We start from the raw sequence: 17409 nt of genomic DNA, 5'->3' as shown, positions 1-17409 counted from the left end.
AAATGAAAGAAAAGTGAAATATCTATATCGTCTAAAGAGTAAAGACTAACAAGAGGGCACAACCTCTTAAGCGAGCTTTGAATAGTATTTGTACGTTTCATTTTTAGTAACGCCTTCTCTCACCGCCACAAATTGTATACGCAGACATATACCCTACCACTCCTTAATTAGGTAACGAGTGGACCATGCATAAAGATGGACCATTTAAGTAAAACCTCGTCAAGTTTTGCAACTACTTTGATTTGATGATGCACCCAAATATTGTTTTTTTGGGTACTTATGCACCCAGATATTTTTTAGTTAAGATGTAATTAATCCAATCACGCATATGAACATGGAGGTATTTTCTTTCGAATTTTAACTAAACATGCATATGAACATATCACTATATCGGTCAACGTAATTATAGACCTAATGGTTTGCCATTTCGAATACACTTGAAGCACGTGGCAGCAAGCGTAATTAATTAGGTGTCGCTAACTTAAATAGTCGATAGGAAAAAGCATGATAAACAACAAACAAAGCTGGACCGGAACTAAGATTATAGATTAATCAAGAGAGATGGGGATAACTGGATACATATAAAAAGCTCATAGATGAGATGGTGGGAAAAGCAAAGGTTCGAAATCATGACGAAGAGCGGCTTCCCAGATGGCGTGGAGGCGGAAGAAGTTATAAGTGTTGCCGCAGTCATGCTCCTCCCAACCCTCAAGTGCATGCACTATACCTCCTACTTTCCACGCACTCATCACCCTCCTCTCCAGCCAATTCTATATAATAACAACCATTCATTCGTTTGATTATGCACACATTTAGCATCTTATACTATAAAAGTGTATATAAATAACTTTAAAGATGTACCTCACAAGAGTCGATGTTCTGGGCAGACTTGGGAACACGCATAGCTGGAGTGGAGTGGTAGAAACAGTCCTTGCGGAGTTTGTTGGGCGGAAAATGAGAAAAAGGAACAAAGAGGGTTCCTTCTTTTGCCTTCATTTGCTCTTCTTTCTCTATTCCATCCCCCACCAACCACACAGTTGGGGAGTTATAATTATTGCTTGTAGACAATACCAGATTCTTGACGATCCCAGATTTGATGAGTTTGCTGTGTTCTTCCTCCTTTAACACTACTACCTATACAAATATACACGTTACTACATAATTTTTTGTTTTGCTTGAGAAGCTGAGTAATTAAATTCCATTTTTTCATATATATACACACCTTGACGCCCTTTCGACATAGAGCAAAGACAACGACGGAAGCGACCTTTGTGAGATTTCCCCTCAAGACAACTTCTGTCGTTTCTGTGGGAATATTGTTGAACACCACAGCAGCTGCCATGCTGCTTCCGTCCACTAGTCTTATCTTCAACTTCGGATACTTTTGCACGTACATTTCTCCATATCTGTTTAGCTCCTCGCTCTAGTAAATCGTATGTTAATTAGTTACTTATTCATATATATATATATATATATATATATATATATATATTATATATAGAATGGATTTGAAGTAAATAAACGTACATTGTTCATTAAGCCAAGACTCATTACTTTCACACCCTTTTCATCTGCTTCAAGGATAGCCCCCTCTATGATTTTGTTGATGGACTCATGGTGGCGCTGTGATTTATACTACGTATACCCAGACATGTTTATGTGGCAAGATTAGAAGTAAAGTTTAGATGAAAATTTCGAAAGGTATACCCATGAGAAAACATTTGTTGTTCACTTTAATTGCAAATGCCCACACGATCGAAAAGATATATTGTTCATTTTAGATCATATGTGTATAAAATGCTTACGTGAAAGGAAAACTTGGGAAGGAGGTGAGAATGAAGGGTGAGGTCACGAATACGGTTTCGCTCAAAGACTAACGTGCGCGAGGAGAGAGCAAGGGTGAGGACAAATGAGCAGAGGAGAGTGAAGGGCCACATGAAGTATGTGAGATACCATGGGGATCGAGACCACAAGGGGATAGAGGAGAGGGACGCGAAGCCAAGGCGCATTTGGTAGATGGAGTCGTGTGTGGTGAGGTGAGTGAGATGGATGACGTCGGGTGATTCCTCCTCTCTCTCCAAGGACCTCTCGTATAGTGACTCGCTCCACTTATCAGTCGTCCCGTAGATGTAGTCGTATATCGGCATGAAGAGAGAGTAGTTGGTCCGGAACTGCGTGTGGTGAAGCGAGTGGAACCTTCAACGTACGTATTTGATGCCATATTATATATGCATGCATACATTCAAAATATAAATAAATAGTAGTGCTTTACAAAGAACGTACGAGGGGGTGTAGCAGAGGAACTTGAGGGGAGGGAAGAGGTCGAAGAGACGCTTAGGGAAAAGCTCGAAGTTGCAGTGTCCCATGTTGTTCATGAAGTCAATGTAAGTCATGTATCCAATGATGGGAACAATGGAGAGGATTCCACATAGGGACGCTGTTACCATGGGTATGGCAAAGAGTAGTGAGTAGGCGATGTGCTCGGCGAAGGGGTGCACCACAGCTGCCAAGTTTGATTTAAGATATTAATGGATGTATCTATATATAGGATAGAGGAAAATGATGGCAAGGTACGTACACGTGATGGGCTCGGTGACAATGGAGGAGTGGTGGTGAGAATGGTAGCGAGAGTAAAGGAAATAGTGGTGTAGAGCTCTATGGAACCAGTAGTAGAGGAACTCGACAGGACCAGCGTGAAGAAGAGCCATGAGGAGGGCTCCGTCTAGTCTCCAGAGAGGAAGGTGGGAGGCGCCTGGGAGCTTGATGTTGGCGAGATACATGAGGAGAGTGTTGAAGATGATTTGGTCGTCCCAAGTGCGCTCTCGGTCCACTTGCTCGAACTCAATGGGCTTGTCCACGATCTTCCTCGTTCCCTTAGCCGTCCTCTGGCGCGACACACTGATCCATATCTGGCTGTGAATTATTCTCCACAGCATCAACGCGACTATCATCAGTCTGCTAAGGTCCTTCTCCTCATCCGCAACCGTAACATACGTGTGCATGCTCGCCATCACAAACGGGGCCACCAAGAGGTACTTGAAGTTACCAAGGGGACTCCATGGCCACTCCGTCAGAGCTCCGGGCCTCGACGCCATCCAAAAGGTACTTGAGCTAGACTACTGTCGAAGAAGATTTGGAGGAACTGCAATGTTGGAGATACTTGTTTAGAATGTGACATAATATAGAGGCATTTTACCATGTCCCATGTGGGATACTGTGAAGTAGCACATGGTGATGGGGCCCGCTATACCATATTAGAAATGTTGCAGCAACATTTATTTTAAGAAAACAAAGGAAACCTCAAACTCCAAATAGGTAAGGAGAGGAGCCAATGGACGGACATTGATGATGACTTTGCCAAAATTCGGCTTTACCTCTGTTTATGCACATCAATGAATGTTATTGGCCTACCTCCACCGGCCCCCAACGCCGCCCATTTAATGAAGTAAATGAAATTCAAGTCACGTACTTTCCCTTCTTTCTTCATTCAATTACAATGCTTGTAGGAGCCCAACATCGAAGCCCATTAACCAAAATCCCGTTTTTTTTTTTTTTTCCTATTAATTTCATATATGAGGGACCAGATCAGGACCACCATCTCCATCAAGCTCATCTACTTCTGTTTCTTTAATTTTTTTTTGGTTCCTTTTTGTTTTCTTCCTGAAATCCGCCAGCTTCAGCTAATCACTCAGGGAATTGGAAGATAAAAAACAAGACTTGTCCGCGAGACGAGATGAAGAACAATATTAGCCTTCTGAAGTCGATTTTACTGTTTCTCTCACTCTCAGTGCTAGCTAGCTCCAAATTTCACGGTAACTTCTTCTCTATATATGCTTTATCCCCTCGTAAGTCATTACATATGCGAATCTAGACTTGGATTTCTCTTTTCAGCATTGGACCAGTCTTTCTATGATTTCGCTCAAGTTCTCTTTCTATTTTCGGAACCAGATTTTACCGACTATTCATTGTTACGCTGATTGATATCCCTAAGTTAATCCTTACAACTCTTAGACGGACTAAGTGTTATAATGGTTGCAGGAAACCCAGCTCATGAAATGGTGAGCATCTTGAACCAGAACAGAACATCTTGGAAACTCAGCAAACTGAATGAGAGTCCTGGTCTTGGCTGCATGGCCCTCCAGTATGTTGAGTTCTGCGATGGGAATTGCAATATCAACAACACTCTCGTCTGTGAACCCCCTGAAGACGACTTCACTCAGGTTTTTGCCCCAAACTGTGGTGTTGAACTTCCCACTTTTGGAACCATAACAGGCCATATCCTCAGCTGCAGCGCAAAGTATGTAGCACCAGAAGTCGCTTTCTCAGACATTCTCTTTAGAGATAACAAAACCTCGTCGGTACTCAGAAATAGGTCGCATACCGAGGTTGGGGTGGGAGTGGCTAGGTTGCATAAAGGTACTTTCTTTTGGTGCCTTCTCTTTAGCAATGGTGGAAAAAATTCCTCCTTCACTCTGGAAGATAACGGCCGAGGCATCAAACAAAGAAAAGGTTGTTACAGCGGAAGTGCTTTTCCTTGTAGCAATGCACACATGATTTGCATGCGCCTTCTCAGCAGCTTTCTGGGAATTCTCTTTTCTTCCTTCTGTCTATTTAAGCATCACCTTCCGAGTTGATTCTGAAAGGCAAACCATTTGCTTCTTGTTTGGAAGGACTAAAGAATAGATGGCACATTTTGTTATTCAAGCACTAAATCAATGTTTTCCTTTATTCTTTGGAAATAAAAATAAAAATAACTGGTTAAATGGACAGAATTTCATTGCACTCGCTATACATAAAAGTAAGTCGTCTTTGCTAGAGAGTGAAAGGCTTTGCATAGACATCGAATGGTTGACAAGCAGTTAGTTGAGGCTCCTGACAAAACAAATCAAAACATATATAAGAAAAATTACCAACCAGTATCAACACAATAAAGTAAGAAAGGAATGTACCTGTCTTAATCCTCCAATTGCACTTCCTCCTGTCAGAAGCATGCTTAGCACAGTTGTAACAACTCCACTACCACCAATACCACCACCATCATTCCCTGTATTCCTTATTGTGGTGCGCATCGAATTCAGAATGCTTCCATATGTTGTGCCTTGTGTGCTGCGTTCTATTGCTTGAATAAAACAGAATGTCATAGCACCTGTAGAGGTGATCTTTGACAGCGCCTATATATATGTTTCAATCATGAGTGGAAGAAGAACCAACTAAAATTGCAGGAAGTACGACTAGATACATGTGACTTACTGATGTGTCCGCCGAAGTCTGATCATCATCACATCCACTGATTGATATGGCTTCCCCACCAGCTGTTCCTTTCCACAAACCTGACCTAGGCCGATGATCCTCCCACACATACTGCCCAGCTCTGTTTCAATAACAAATATGGATTTTCGTTAATTATAACAAGCAGTACGAAAGGTAAGCAACTTCACTTTTAAGCAGCAATTGAAGAAGGGGTCTAGCCTGTTCATTCTACATAGGAAGGGTAAATCCAGCACGGTGCCACTATGGCAAGCATCGATAATCGAATGGAGCTTGACACCATGGGGAAGAGGACGTACAATGGTTGCGTTGATCTCATCATCTACAATCATCCCCTGAGTTTCAAAATCAAGAGGACAGAGTGTTTCATCATAGCCATCAACTTCATCACCGTTGTAGTTTCTTTGACGCGAACCATGACCAGAGTAGTGAAAGACAAGTGAGTCGCCTGCTGTGCATCCCTGTACGAGCCAATACAAGGCCATCCTCATGTTTTGCTTTGTCGGGATACGATATGGATCAGTTTCTTCTTCTGAGAATGATGGAAAGAAACAAAATCATCCATGATGAACAATTATTTAGTCAGCTATGGAATTCAAGTTGAGCATCGATCAAACTCAGTATGAAGAACAATTCACTACATTCATCACACTGGCTCAGGCGTTCTGATAAGTTAACTGACAACTTCGGAAGTGTTTTTCTCAGATTAAAAAATCCAAATTTCCTAGGATAGTAGCAAATATAGGCATATAAATACTGTACCAGTGAGCATGAGAATTGAATCTGGGGAGAATTTGAACTTGTTGATGAGAAGGTGTCGCATGCACTTAGCGTCGTTGATGCAGCCTTTGAGCTCGTGGCGAGAGAAACGGTACGAAATACCACAGATCACAGCCCTCTTTCTGCCATGGGGGTGAGCCAGCTGTCCGGGAGGCGCGTTGATGTGGGGAGGGGGAGGAGATGCGGAGGAAGGTGTGTGAGGAGGAGGAGGAGGGGCGGTGCGAGGGTCGGCGATATGAGTAACAGCCTGGCAGAGAGCGCAGCGTATAGATCGGGCGCCGGATGGAAGCTGGAGAGGCGTCCGACAACCGGAGCAATTCACAAGCATCGGCGGAGCGTAGATGTTTGAGGGAGGTGGCGGGTACATTATTCTCAGAAGAAAATCGGGTGAAGAAGAATCCGATCACCAAATCAAATAAGAGAGAGAGATAGAACGCGTGAGGAAGACGACACAGTCAATCAAAGGAGGCGCAAGTAATGGAACGTCAAAGGCGAATTAAGGCTTCTGATGAGTTCTCTTCTTCTGACAGCTCACCAACACTATCTTAAGGCTTAACGAAAGCCCATTTAATAGTTTTAAGCCCAATGTAGCCCTTTTAAACACTGCAATCCCTAGTTACAACACAAACCACTGGAATGAAAAAAATAGTTGAAGGCAGCCGGGAGAGTATAAGACTATAAGTAAAGCGATAATATGAATTATTGTAAAAACGTTGAAGTTTCATATGAATTATTCAGATGACAAACCAAATATTTTTAATATTAAATGTCCTTGCTCTCTTCTAATTCAAGACGGAGCAGCTCCAACAACTTGATATCAAACTTGCTCTCAACGTAACATATCCATCACTAATGGGAACTGGGAGTAAAATAACATTTTTTTTTTTTTTGTCGACCGGGAGTAAAATAACATTAACAAACACATTTCCACTTGATACTGATTTATTCAAGACCATACAAACAAGTAAGTAAATACAGAGCACCACTTTTCAGAGGTGTCATTGCAAATGAAAAAACAGGATACTAGAAGTTGACCTTCTAAGACATCATCGGCATTCACGAGAACAACGAACGTGTCTTATTGCGTTCCAATCGAGCTTCCCTCTGAGAAACAAAACACATGTAAGCAGAGAATTTGGAAACAGCAAACTAGCAAAGCCTAAATGTGATTTCACAATAACCTCTTTCTTCTTGCATTCTTTGTACACATCAAAATGATCCTGGCATTTACTCTTGTCGGATCCAAATTCTTCAAGACCTGAGAGAGTTCAATCATGAAACCGGTCAAGAGCTAAGGCATAAGGAAGAAAACGAAAACACATAATTTATGTGACATAAACAACCAGGAATCAAAACAGATAGGACCTTTTGAACAAAACAAAACAAAACAGATGGGACCTAATCAATAACTTATTAGATCCACACTCAAATTCAGAAAAGGGATTCAACCCACAACAGATGAGTACATAATTACATACTGAAATTATATATGAGATCTAATCAACGGTATGGGTTATTGAACTCGTGAATCTTGACAGAAGCAGAATAATTCCTCGAAACAGAAAGAAATTACTGGGAGGGGACGAAGGAAGCGTGACTCACATTTGAGAGAAGCAGAGTACTGAAGATAACATGGAGAATCAGATATCCGAGCCGCGCTAGGGTACGCCGCAGCCGCGCCTTTCGTCGTCATTTCCCGATCACCGTCTCTCTCTCTCTCTCTCACAACGAATTCCGTGCGTGCGGATACCTCGTTAAAAATGGGCCTTTCAGACACTCAAGCTTATAAATTCATTATCGGGCCTCTATGTTTGGCCCAAAATAAAGTGTGCGGCCTCTCTCCTTAGCTTCGTCCGCTTCGTCTGTGGTGGATAAAAAAAGGAGCCAACAAAAACATAAGGAGTGACCAAAAAGGCTACTCCAATTCCGTAAGCACCATATTATTAATCTGCAACATTAATCCCACAACCAAAAAAATTGTCATAAGATAATAACAAGGGACACAGCTCTTACATTCGGGTTTCACTAGGCAGTCTCTTGTTATATATCTCAAATCCTCAGTTGATTTCAGTTACAACATTCGTCTTTTAAAGCAAAATCTAGGACTATTTGATTAATCATCTTGTAGCTGCGATAGAAGCACATCGGTCCCGTCACTCTCATGAGCATCGTTTTCACTGTTGTTTACTGTTCTGTTTTCGTCCACATCAATTAGAGCTTGGTAAGATTTGTCTTGAAGATGCCCGGCCTGCCTCAACAATTCCAAAACGGCCTCTTTACTAGTAATATCCGATTCCTCTTCACAGAGCTTAAAGAAGCCTGACAACATCAACACCTTTGGCCTCCAATTGCTGGACCCTTCAGCCGAAAAAGCTTTTCTCAGGCAAGTCAACGCCTCTGGAATACACCTCTTTCTGGTATGACCATCAGCTAGGATCTCCCACGTACTTGAACTTGGTTTTCCTCCCATTTCGACCATGTGGTCGAACAACCCCTCAGCTTTCTCTAATTGGTCGTTTTTAACATACACATTCATGAGAAGATTTGGTATCCTGGGGTCATAAGAAGACTTGACTGGAAGCCATTCCTCATATACCTTCTCGGCTCCTTCAATATCTCCCATTCTCACCAGCGACGAGACCAGAGCATGGTAACCCAAATTGGGAATGCTTGGGGCAACAGATTTGTAGACGTTCCAGACCCGGTACAACTCTTTCTTGTTACCAACGCTGCCGTACAAACTCAAGAGGTAGTGATATGGAATGCGATTACGGCCAGTAATCCTTGCTTCAACCTTCCTCAGTGCATCTTCGGCTTTCTCAATCTCGCCCATCTTAATGTACATGGTGGCCATTGTGCTAAATGTGGTCCAGTTGGGATTAATAGCAACATCTGATTTCATCTGCTGATACACTAGTTCCATTTTCTCAACTGATCCTAGGGAGCCACAGGAGGAGAGCCAGATATTGTAGGAGTAAATGTCGAGACGTATATCTTTCTGCTTCATCTCGAAGACCATTGCATCAACTTTGTCGTACTCCCTAAGGTTCATGTAGAGAGTCATCATGACGTTGAAGGGAAGCGGATGCAGGGCGTATCCTTTCTCCCTCATGGTGTTGAGCAGGGCTTCAGCTTTTTCTCTAGACTTGGCCCTCACATAGGCATTGAGAAGGGAACCATAAACTCTACGGTCCTTGAAAGTCTCAGGGAGCGTGAGGAAGAACTCTTCGGCGTCTGAAATGCCACGCACTTTGCCGATTAAGTCGAGCTGGATTGCAGCATCACTTGCTGACAATCGAAACCTTTCGCCTCTGTTGTTCATCCAGTCGTACACCTATGAAAAATGAAACGATACAGTAGGGTTAAAACTACAGTTAAAGAGAAATACATAGAAACGCGAGGACAGCACGGACCTCGAGAGCTTGGTTGGGACGCTTGTACTTGCGAAGCTCCTTGACGACCCGACAGAGCTCCCACTTGGTAAGCTTGCGGCCTCCTTTCTCCCACTGATTCAAGACGGAAGCAGCACCGAGCTCCGGCTTCTCCATGAGAGATATCTTCTTGTAGATGGCATTCCACTGGATAATCGGCCTTCTCTCGTAATCCACCGTGCCATAGCCATACACCTGGGAGATGGAACACACGATTGCTGCCGTCTTCTTCGAGGGAGCTACGCAGATGACAGGAGATCTGCAGCGAGGGAGATGAGAATAGGAGGCAGAGGAAGCCAGAGGAACATTGCGGTTCTGGACCGCCTGAAGCAGCATCTCTCTCTCACTCTCGTTAGGTTTTGGATAAGTCGATGCGAATGTTTTATTTTTCCTAAACGAAAAGACAAGAGGGGCTAAACTGGTCAAACAAATGAAAGGACCATCAATTCAATTGTGCAAAGTTCAAGGCCCAAAGACCGATGTTACTGCATGAATCAGAGGGTTTCAATCTAACACAGTACACTAGTTTGTAAAGCTAATGAGTACACGTTCAAACCGCGAGTGCAGCAGAAGGTTTCAATCAAACACAGTGAGTCAAGCTAGAGTACACGTTCAAACAGCGAGTGAAACAGAAGGTTTCAATCTAACACAGTGAGTCAAGCATCTCCTCCCTAAGGACAACAAAGCTGCTACATAAACCCAAAACATTGTCTCTATTTTTTGTTCGATTGCTAACATCCAGGCCATTTCTTATGCCAAGGATCTTCCTTCCTCATATCTTGGTGCACGAATACTTTGGGCCTTTTTACCTGCAATTCAACATTTTCACCTCAACCTTACATTCTATGCACCTATTTTGATGAAATATTAGCCCCACGTCAACCAATTTACCAGGACAATGGGAGGGAAACCTCGGCGAAGTTCAAGTCTCTCAAATCCTTCTTCATAAAACAAGCACTTGTATCCATCGACAGAGGAGTGCTCGCTGCACAAAGCATGACAACAGATTACATGTTGGTCTAGAGGTATCTTTTCTTTTGTTTTACTATGAATTGCTTTCTACTTTATGATGAAATACTCACTTCACCAGATACGTGAAATTTCGGTTTTGCAACTCCTCCACTCTGATCTCTTCTTCTTTTGAGTATCTGCATTGCACCATAAAATTTATCTCCTCCTAAATATCTAAACATATACCCTCTTCTACATATTCAAAGGCGATAGATAATTATTCCTTCCCCAACTAAGTGTTATTCGGCTCTAAGAAAATGAATATGAAAACAAAACAGATCCTTTATCTCGCACAAATGGCTGCTTTTATGTGACAACTGTTTTACCATGTATATATATATTTCCTTTACTTTTAACACCCCTAAAACAGGGTAGGACAGCTAACATACATAGAAAAAAGAATCAACCATACCTCCACGGAAAAGCATCTTCACAAAAGCGAGATATTCCATTCATAGCACCAAAAGTGTCTATGTGAACCCACTCTTCTCCAGCTACATTTACAGGATGGCCTGCGAAGCATGGAAGGCACTAGGTAAATTAGTCATATTGTAGGCAAATTATCAACCAGAGGTAGATATACACCACAAAACAAAAAAGATCACGTATCTTATGTGGCATGTGAGACAAACTAACTCTAACTAACATATGTTTCTTTTTTAGTACCTTAGTCAATGCATCTAAAATATCAAGAACAAGTCACTCACTTATTTGATGCAAGCGCTTTAAAGCATAGCCGCTTGGATAATTGTAGTAAGATGCCATGAATGATACAACCGTGCACCCTGCACTATAGAACCAGGTTAAGTAGACTAACAAATCCCGTTCCTTCTCTTACATAGCAAATATATTTGCTTACTCTACCTGATTGCGAAAAACACTAACATAACCATGTTCACAAGTTTCCAAATAGTTTTGTTCCTGTTATTGTAGCTGTACAATGAAATAGATTATTTTAAGAGGTTGGGGCTTGTTAGTAATAATTTAAAGTGGTATTCAGAAATTAAGTGTATCCAAAGAGCTCTAAGATACTGAAGAAGCAAACGTCCTAGCTATGAATTGAAGCTTAGGTAGCAAATATCTGATATAACTTATACATTCTGCTAGCAGCAACTGCAGCAGACAAGTTGAACATTGGCACTGAACTAATGATAAATCGGAGTTCCTGCATATATACAGAAAGATAGCTTCACCAGTGTTAGAAAATGGTTAAGACACCTACTGAGATAAGTAATCCATCTGGATACCTTGTGTGGAAGTTTAGAGTATAGTATAACGAAGGATAAAATTGGGAGACTAAAGAATGGAAGCCTCCTATCAACTGAAGTACCAAGCTGCATAAAAAGAAAACAAATAGGAAAATATATAGAGATCCAATTAGAGTTCCTAACTAGAAAGGAACAAGACAATATGACAGAAGTTAGGAGGTCTGGTATTTACCAGTGAAAGTGGATAAGCTAAAAGTAAAGATCGTGGGAGTGCCGAAGTAAAGTACCAGTGTACAGAATGTGTCTGGTTAGCAACTAATTTTCAAGGAACAACATTGAATTTCATTTGCAGTTACACTATTGTATGGAGATTCCAAATGGTTATCATTTTAAAAAGGCAATCCTTTAATCAGTAAGTGAAGATGCAAAAACATTATGTATCATACGAAAAATAAATAAATCGAGGAAACAAATTGTGAAGGATACACCCCAGTCAGAACTCCGGTTTAGAATGGAGTTAAACCAGAAAACTTCGAATTCTGGCCAGACAAACTTCTTCCACATGATGGAGTCAATGAAAATGGTAAGACCTGTGTTACGGAATATTCCATGACCAAAAAAACCTGACTCGGGAACAAGCATCTGAAGGGAAAGGGCAAATAGATTACAAAATAATGAGGAACTTTAACCAACCTACAGCCAACAGCGCGGTTCCAACACAATACTTAAGTGCTTTCCAGAAGGAGATCGATTTGGTCTGTCATTGATAAACATTAAACACCCACATCAGATGGAACCGACAAAGTCCATGACAAATTACACATATACAGAAGCTCAGTACCGAAACTATTAAATATTTATGACTAACTCACAAGTAGAAGTTCAAGACCAATAGGCCCAAGCAGTAACATTGTATCGCATCTGAAGATAACAGTGGCAAAAATCTGATTATTAGATAAAGACAAGTCAGCAAACCCGTAGTTCTGGATACCATGACTGATATTATGATCAGGAAGATATGTTACCACGAATATCATACATACCAGGAAACTCAAAGCTGAATAAAAGTTTTCCTTTAACCAATTACCATATGCCAGATTAACTGCAAGATCCAGATTTCACAACATTAGCAGCACCTAATAAGGCTTACACTAGATGGGCCATGGGAAAGATTACGAGACCATTACTAGTAGAGTCAGATGAATAGAAGTAATTACCTAATCCCAAAGCTAGAATATTAGGTAGAGGACGAGTGCAGTAGAAAAGAAAATGAAACTGAAAACTGGTTAGAAGTACAAAGAAAGTTTCCACCTGATGTCCAAACTTATTTCTTATCTGTAAAAGAAGTAGCTTTCAGTCAGTGTAGAGGAGAAATACTGCCAACAAGATGCATGAAAGAGACCACAACTCTAACGACATGGGAAGGGACAAAGAATCAAATAGGCAAGTGTAGCATGGAAACAAACACGAGAGAAACTTACTAGCAAAGAAACTATATACCTGAATCCGGAAAAATCTTAGTGTGGACAATATGATGCAGCCCAACACCAAACGAGCTGCAAGTCAATATGATGAAAGTATATATGTGAATCGGAAATTGGTTAGCGATCCATTAAGGAAATACAGGGAGAAACAGAAGAGAAACCTGCAACAAGGCTATAAATCTTGGGGAAGCCTAGCCAACTGATAACTGAAACAACTGGTGATGCAAAAAGAGAGACTATGAACGCTCCTGCAAAAGAAAAAAAAAATCATAGTAGAAACAAAAACTCATCCACTAGAAAAACACTAATGATGAAAGAGAGCGTGATTCAACACTCCTTACCAATAAAAGTTCGAGGGACAACACCAGGGAACTCTAAATGGTCATACTGAGACAGAAGCACGTCAGGCAAAATTTTACATTAGTCTGGAGTTCAAAAATGCCGTAAGCTCCAGAGAATTAAAAAGAAAAAAAAAAGAGAGGTCGCTCACAGAGTCCAAATGATGGCGATGGTAAAGAATGTCGTGCATTGACTTCAGAATTGGCGAAAACGCTCAGTAAAACGGAGAAGAAAGAGTGAGACTCTAAAAATTTCCAATAGAAAAGGAGTACCACCAACCTGTACGTTGAAGCTCTCTTCCACCTTAGTATATGGTGCCATGACCACATAAATTGCAGCAACAGATCCCAGGATCACATCATATCCTGCTCCCACCAATTTTTTCAAAAAAAAAACCAGAAAAAGAACCGAAAATTTCAGAAATAAAAGAAAAGAGTTCATCTGGCCTAATACGACAACGAACATGTACAAAATTACCATAGGATTGAAGAAACTTAGCCATTTTCGAATCCGTCGGCATCGTCGGGATCGGGGAATCGAAATCAGGAAGCCGACCAAATGAATGACGAGCTTTCTGATAGAAACCGGAAAATTAAAAACTAGGCCTTAATTTCTTTTAATGGGCCAGAGCTTATACCTGGGCTGAAACGTAAGCCCATAAAAATGGTTTCGTTTAAGCCCATAAAAATGGTTTTCTCTTTTGTGAGGTATAAAAAATCAGGAAGGAGAAATCGAGAGAGAGAGAGAGAGAGAGAAGCCATGGCCGGGGAAGAAGAGAACGAGTTCAAGCTGAGGTACTATGTTGGGCACAAAGGGAAATTCGGACACGAGTTCCTGGAGTTTGAGTTTAGATCCGACGGTAAGCTCCGTTACGCCAATAACTCTAACTACAAGAACGATACTATGATCCGGAAGGAGGTATTTCTCACCCCCGCCGTTTTAAAGGAATGCAAGCGTATCGTCTCCGAGAGCGAGGTATTCTTCTTCCCTCTTCCGATTTGCTTCTCATGATTTTATATTTTATTTTACTCTCCGCGTTTTGGTCAATCTACGCCACCGCTATAGTCAATTAGGGTTTTTTATTTTTATTTTTATTTTTGTGTGATCTTAATTATATTTTATCAACTTAGGGCATCTATCTTTACGCTCGATTGGAATGTTGTTTGAAACTTACCGAGGAGAGGATAATACTAGTGTTGTAGATTTAGAACCCTTGTCTTTGGTGATGCTGCTATTATCATTCCGCTTTTTAGGACATAACTTCGTTTACTTTCCATGGATGATGTTATTTTTTTTACTTTTGTCTTGGTAGATAATGAAAGAAGATGATAAAAACTGGCCGGAACCTGACCGTGTTGGAAAGCAAGAGCTTGAGATCGTCATGGGAAATGAGCATATCTCCTTCGCTACATCTAAGATTGGATCTCTTGTTGATGTCCAGAGCAGTAATGATCCTGAAGGACTTCGCATCTTCTACTATCTTGTTCAGGTCTCCTCTCTTTCTCTCCCAACCCCATGCCTTCCGTCATTATTTTAGGATGAAACATTAAGGTCTTATTTTCCAGAGAGTATTTAGGACTCTGCTTCTTTCACTGATTCACAGTGTCAAACTTTAACATATAGGCCTGATTATACATATTATTTGTTTGGGAGGCATTTTCTGATGTTGCTCTCTCTCTCTCTCCCTCTCTATCAATCCTGTTAGCATCTTTCTGTAATTTTTCGTGCTCTAATATATCCCCTCTGAAATATTCATGGTTGCAGGACTTGAAGTGTCTTGTTTTTTCGCTCATCTCGCTGCACTTCAAAATCAAGCCTATATAGAGAAGAAATCAGCGTGTGACATGTCAAGGACGAGTTGAATCTATTGGGATTCTGTGACTGAAATTTGGTTGTTTTTATGTCTCTTGTTTATTGATGAGTTATTGCGAGTTTCTTGTGTTGTTAGTTTTGAAAACCATGAATTCTAGTAGTATGCTTTTTCGCATCGAATATTATATGAGCTCTGGTTCTTGGAGTTGACAATGGTTTGGCTCAACTAAACATCGGGCTGTGGCCAAGATGCTGCTATTTTTCAGTGCTAACAATCGAAATTTGGAAAACAAAAGATGGAGTGAAGTCCACACCTAATCCTGTATGCGGCCATGCTGGTATAATGCAGCTCATATTGACTGGTTTTCTAGCAATTCTTTTTTGACGCTACCACTCGCCCAAGCTTGTCCACTGAGTTCAAAAAAACCAATTAGACAATTACTTTATACTCTTTTTTTTTTTTCTCAAATGAAATATTATATTAAACATCCGAACAATACAAAGTTCAACATACAAGCCTCTTAAGAGATTACAGAAAAGTTGAGGCCCAAACCAGAGCCTACCAAAATAACACCGACTCCTGAGAAGAAATATCATCTTTGATCTTTTGACTCAATCTAAAAACACGTGTCATCAAGAGGATAAACCTCAATACGTGTTAGATGAGTAATCAGAAGGATTCCGATAACAACCTCTGCTGTTTGAGCAGTGATTCCGGTGAGAGAATCATCGTCGAAAAACAATCGAACTGTATTGTGATTCTTTTGGTAATCACGGAAGCTTAACCATCAAAGATTCATGATAGTTAACAGCATAAGGAAATCCAAATAAGCGTCGGAAAATTCTTCGCTCCTTCAAACTAGAGATGTCATCTCTAAGCGATTCCTGTAACTCGAAATCTTCAAAAGATCTAGCCAGAGATTAATAGATTTAAGGCACACAACACTAATCCCCAAACCAGATATGAGGCGCTTATTAAAAAAAATCATAAAATCTAAAGATAATAAAAAGTAAAAACAAACTATAACAATCAGTTTAAGACCGATTCAAAACAAAAGCAACTATTACGCCGGCCAAACCGCATGTAGAAGTCGATTTGCCGGATGAGAACCGACCATCTCCGCTAACAGAGTCAGAAGATGTCAAGAAGAGAACCAACCAACCATAGCATGAGAATTGCCAATGGATGTTGGGCTGAAGCCGGTTAAAACTAACCGGACGGCCTTGCCGGAGTTTCCGGACGGCGGACTAAAGAACAAAGTTCGACTCTCTCTCTAAAGGATATGAAAGAGAGAAGAGAGAGAGTCCTCTGTAACGACAATTACTTTATACTCTGTAATGATCTAATGGCTTTGATATTGTGGAATTTATTAAAAATTATATTTACTTAAGATTTCGCAGATTAGTAGATACTATATATAACTTTATATTCTGCTATCTAGTTTGATACTTTAATAAAAATGGTTTGGTACCTGTAGAAGCCTACTGCCCGAATGAGTGAAGAATATCGCAGAGTTAGTTGACAATATGGCTGAATGAGAACTCACACGGGACGAACTGTAACATTTGTGGATTGTTTCTTGATAGTCTAGGATTATGGTTACGGTGTTACGGGTGACTTTTCACAATTTAAGCTTAGGGGTTATTGTTCATGAACTAAGATATACTATTAATATACACTGTATATTTATAGGGTTAAGGATTAAGGGTTAATGTTACTGTTCATTTAGGGTATAGGATGACTGTTCATTTAGGGTCTAGGATCACTGTTCATTTAGGGTATAGGTTCACTGTTCATTTAGGGTATAGATTTACTGTTCATTTAGGGAATAGAGTCACTGTTCATTTAGAGCTTTAGGGTATAGGGTTACTGTTCGTTTAAGGTTTAGGTTACTGTTAATTTAGGGTAAAGGATGACTGTTCATTTAAGGTCTAGGATTACTATTCATTTAGGGTATAGGATCACTGTTCATTTAGGGTTTAGGGTTTAGGGTTTAGGGTTTAGGGTTTAGGGTTTAGGGTTTAGGGTTTAGGGTTTAGGGTTTAGGGTTTAGGGTTTAGGGTTTAGGGTTTAGG

The 17409-nt window shown here is 40.7% G+C and overlaps 7 protein-coding genes across 8 annotated transcripts; 2 read left to right on the top strand and 5 right to left on the bottom strand.

Annotated features, from left to right (window-relative positions):
• Window positions 1-446: 446 nt before the first annotated feature.
• On the bottom strand, window positions 447-3137 carry LOC17900261 (protein CER1-like 1). The gene is made up of 7 exons (XM_006306935.2): window positions 2579-3137; window positions 2284-2503; window positions 1806-2196; window positions 1528-1635; window positions 1223-1423; window positions 862-1134; window positions 447-770 (listed from the first exon to the last, which is right to left on the bottom strand). The coding sequence occupies exons 1-7, from the start codon at window positions 3093-3095 to the stop codon at window positions 591-593; spliced, it is 1890 nt and encodes a 629-aa protein (XP_006306997.1). The 5' UTR covers window positions 3096-3137; the 3' UTR covers window positions 447-590.
• Window positions 3138-3591: 454 nt separating this feature from the next.
• On the top strand, window positions 3592-4728 carry LOC111832475. Its single transcript, XM_023788910.1, has 2 exons — window positions 3592-3812; window positions 4039-4728. The coding sequence occupies exons 1-2, from the start codon at window positions 3734-3736 to the stop codon at window positions 4632-4634; spliced, it is 675 nt and encodes a 224-aa protein (XP_023644678.1). The 5' UTR covers window positions 3592-3733; the 3' UTR covers window positions 4635-4728.
• LOC17896974 (metacaspase-1) lies at window positions 4709-6592 on the bottom strand. Its single transcript, XM_023788909.1, has 5 exons — window positions 6031-6592; window positions 5470-5800; window positions 5251-5371; window positions 4950-5171; window positions 4709-4872 (listed from the first exon to the last, which is right to left on the bottom strand). Exons 1-5 carry the CDS (start codon window positions 6413-6415, stop codon window positions 4813-4815), a joined length of 1119 nt encoding a protein of 372 aa, XP_023644677.1. The 5' UTR covers window positions 6416-6592; the 3' UTR covers window positions 4709-4812.
• A 363-nt stretch (window positions 6593-6955) lies between these two features.
• Window positions 6956-7883, bottom strand: LOC111832476 (cytochrome c oxidase-assembly factor COX23, mitochondrial). Its single transcript, XM_023788911.1, has 3 exons — window positions 7651-7883; window positions 7230-7306; window positions 6956-7152 (listed from the first exon to the last, which is right to left on the bottom strand). Exons 1-3 carry the CDS (start codon window positions 7739-7741, stop codon window positions 7105-7107), a joined length of 216 nt encoding a protein of 71 aa, XP_023644679.1. The 5' UTR covers window positions 7742-7883; the 3' UTR covers window positions 6956-7104.
• Window positions 7884-7972: 89 nt separating this feature from the next.
• LOC17897156 (pentatricopeptide repeat-containing protein At1g02150) lies at window positions 7973-9901 on the bottom strand. The gene is made up of 2 exons (XM_006305985.2): window positions 9462-9901; window positions 7973-9382 (listed from the first exon to the last, which is right to left on the bottom strand). Exons 1-2 carry the CDS (start codon window positions 9813-9815, stop codon window positions 8162-8164), a joined length of 1575 nt encoding a protein of 524 aa, XP_006306047.1. The 5' UTR covers window positions 9816-9901; the 3' UTR covers window positions 7973-8161.
• An 80-nt stretch (window positions 9902-9981) lies between these two features.
• Window positions 9982-14100, bottom strand: LOC17897192 (dol-P-Man:Man(7)GlcNAc(2)-PP-Dol alpha-1,6-mannosyltransferase). 2 transcript variants are annotated; one of them, XM_006306126.2, is made up of 20 exons: window positions 13999-14100; window positions 13801-13886; window positions 13673-13714; window positions 13524-13569; window positions 13344-13430; window positions 13199-13254; window positions 12916-13033; window positions 12742-12800; window positions 12571-12642; window positions 12392-12455; window positions 12185-12288; window positions 11931-12002; window positions 11738-11824; window positions 11588-11655; window positions 11355-11423; window positions 11198-11280; window positions 10903-11002; window positions 10562-10627; window positions 10371-10464; window positions 9982-10288 (listed from the first exon to the last, which is right to left on the bottom strand). In XM_006306126.2, exons 1-20 carry the CDS (start codon window positions 14039-14041, stop codon window positions 10211-10213), a joined length of 1494 nt encoding a protein of 497 aa, XP_006306188.1. In that variant the 5' UTR covers window positions 14042-14100; the 3' UTR covers window positions 9982-10210. The 2 variants fall into 2 exon arrangements, 1 of the variants encoding a protein (XP_006306188.1); XR_002835331.1 differs by lacking the exon at window positions 9982-10288 and having other exon boundaries at window positions 10434-10464; window positions 11198-11275.
• A 151-nt stretch (window positions 14101-14251) lies between these two features.
• On the top strand, window positions 14252-15546 carry LOC17897069 (protein mago nashi homolog). The gene is made up of 3 exons (XM_006303302.2): window positions 14252-14496; window positions 14834-15010; window positions 15286-15546. The coding sequence occupies exons 1-3, from the start codon at window positions 14281-14283 to the stop codon at window positions 15343-15345; spliced, it is 453 nt and encodes a 150-aa protein (XP_006303364.2). The 5' UTR covers window positions 14252-14280; the 3' UTR covers window positions 15346-15546.
• The last annotated feature ends 1863 nt before the right edge of the window (window positions 15547-17409 follow it).

Source organism: Capsella rubella, unplaced genomic scaffold, assembly GCF_000375325.1.
Source record: "Capsella rubella cultivar Monte Gargano unplaced genomic scaffold, Caprub1_0 scaffold_1, whole genome shotgun sequence".
Taxonomy (NCBI): domain Eukaryota; kingdom Viridiplantae; phylum Streptophyta; class Magnoliopsida; order Brassicales; family Brassicaceae; genus Capsella; species Capsella rubella.
This window is presented reverse-complemented; position numbering and strand designations above follow the sequence as displayed.

Excerpts from the sequence above, each read along its gene's own strand:
- LOC17897156 (XM_006305985.2), bottom strand. The coding sequence starts at position 9,815 with ATGCTGCTTCAGGCGGTCCAGAACCGCAATGTTCCTCTGGCTTCCTCT. Across the intron at positions 9,383-9,461 it reads GTCCCAACCAAGCTCTCGAG|GTGTACGACTGGATGAACAA; the intron begins GTCCGTGCTGTC and ends CATTTTTCATAG.
- LOC17897192 (XM_006306126.2), bottom strand. The coding sequence starts at position 14,041 with ATGCCGACGGATTCGAAAATGGCTAAGTTTCTTCAATCCTATG. Across the intron at positions 13,255-13,343 it reads GATTTATAGCCTTGTTGCAG|CTCGTTTGGTGTTGGGCTGC; the intron begins GTTTCTCTTCTG and ends ATTGACTTGCAG. Across the intron at positions 11,003-11,197 it reads AAAGCGCTTGCATCAAATAA|GCCATCCTGTAAATGTAGCT; the intron begins GTGAGTGACTTG and ends CATGCTTCGCAG.
- LOC111832475 (XM_023788910.1), top strand. The coding sequence starts at position 3,734 with ATGAAGAACAATATTAGCCTTCTGAAGTCGATTTTACTGTTTCTCTCA. Across the intron at positions 3,813-4,038 it reads AGCTAGCTCCAAATTTCACG|GAAACCCAGCTCATGAAATG; the intron begins GTAACTTCTTCT and ends TAATGGTTGCAG.
- LOC111832476 (XM_023788911.1), bottom strand. The coding sequence starts at position 7,741 with ATGACGACGAAAGGCGCGGCTGCGGCGTACCCTAGCGCGGCTCGGATA. Across the intron at positions 7,307-7,650 it reads GTACTCTGCTTCTCTCAAAT|GTCTTGAAGAATTTGGATCC; the intron begins GTGAGTCACGCT and ends GAACTCTCTCAG. Across the intron at positions 7,153-7,229 it reads AAGAATGCAAGAAGAAAGAG|AGGGAAGCTCGATTGGAACG; the intron begins GTTATTGTGAAA and ends TTTGTTTCTCAG.
- LOC17896974 (XM_023788909.1), bottom strand. The coding sequence starts at position 6,415 with ATGTACCCGCCACCTCCCTCAAACATCTACGCTCCGCCGATGCTTGTG. Across the intron at positions 5,372-5,469 it reads TTCCTATGTAGAATGAACAG|AGCTGGGCAGTATGTGTGGG; the intron begins GCTAGACCCCTT and ends TTATTGAAACAG. Across the intron at positions 4,873-4,949 it reads CAATTGGAGGATTAAGACAG|GAGCCTCAACTAACTGCTTG; the intron begins GTACATTCCTTT and ends TTGTTTTGTCAG.
- LOC17900261 (XM_006306935.2), bottom strand. The coding sequence starts at position 3,095 with ATGGCGTCGAGGCCCGGAGCTCTGACGGAGTGGCCATGGAGTCCCCTT. Across the intron at positions 2,197-2,283 it reads TTCCTCTGCTACACCCCCTC|GTTCCACTCGCTTCACCACA; the intron begins GTACGTTCTTTG and ends CGTACGTTGAAG. Across the intron at positions 1,636-1,805 it reads TTCCCAAGTTTTCCTTTCAC|TATAAATCACAGCGCCACCA; the intron begins GTAAGCATTTTA and ends GGGTATACGTAG.
- LOC17897069 (XM_006303302.2), top strand. The coding sequence starts at position 14,281 with ATGGCCGGGGAAGAAGAGAACGAGTTCAAGCTGAGGTACTATGTTGGG. Across the intron at positions 14,497-14,833 it reads GTATCGTCTCCGAGAGCGAG|ATAATGAAAGAAGATGATAA; the intron begins GTATTCTTCTTC and ends TTGTCTTGGTAG. Across the intron at positions 15,011-15,285 it reads TCTTCTACTATCTTGTTCAG|GACTTGAAGTGTCTTGTTTT; the intron begins GTCTCCTCTCTT and ends TCATGGTTGCAG.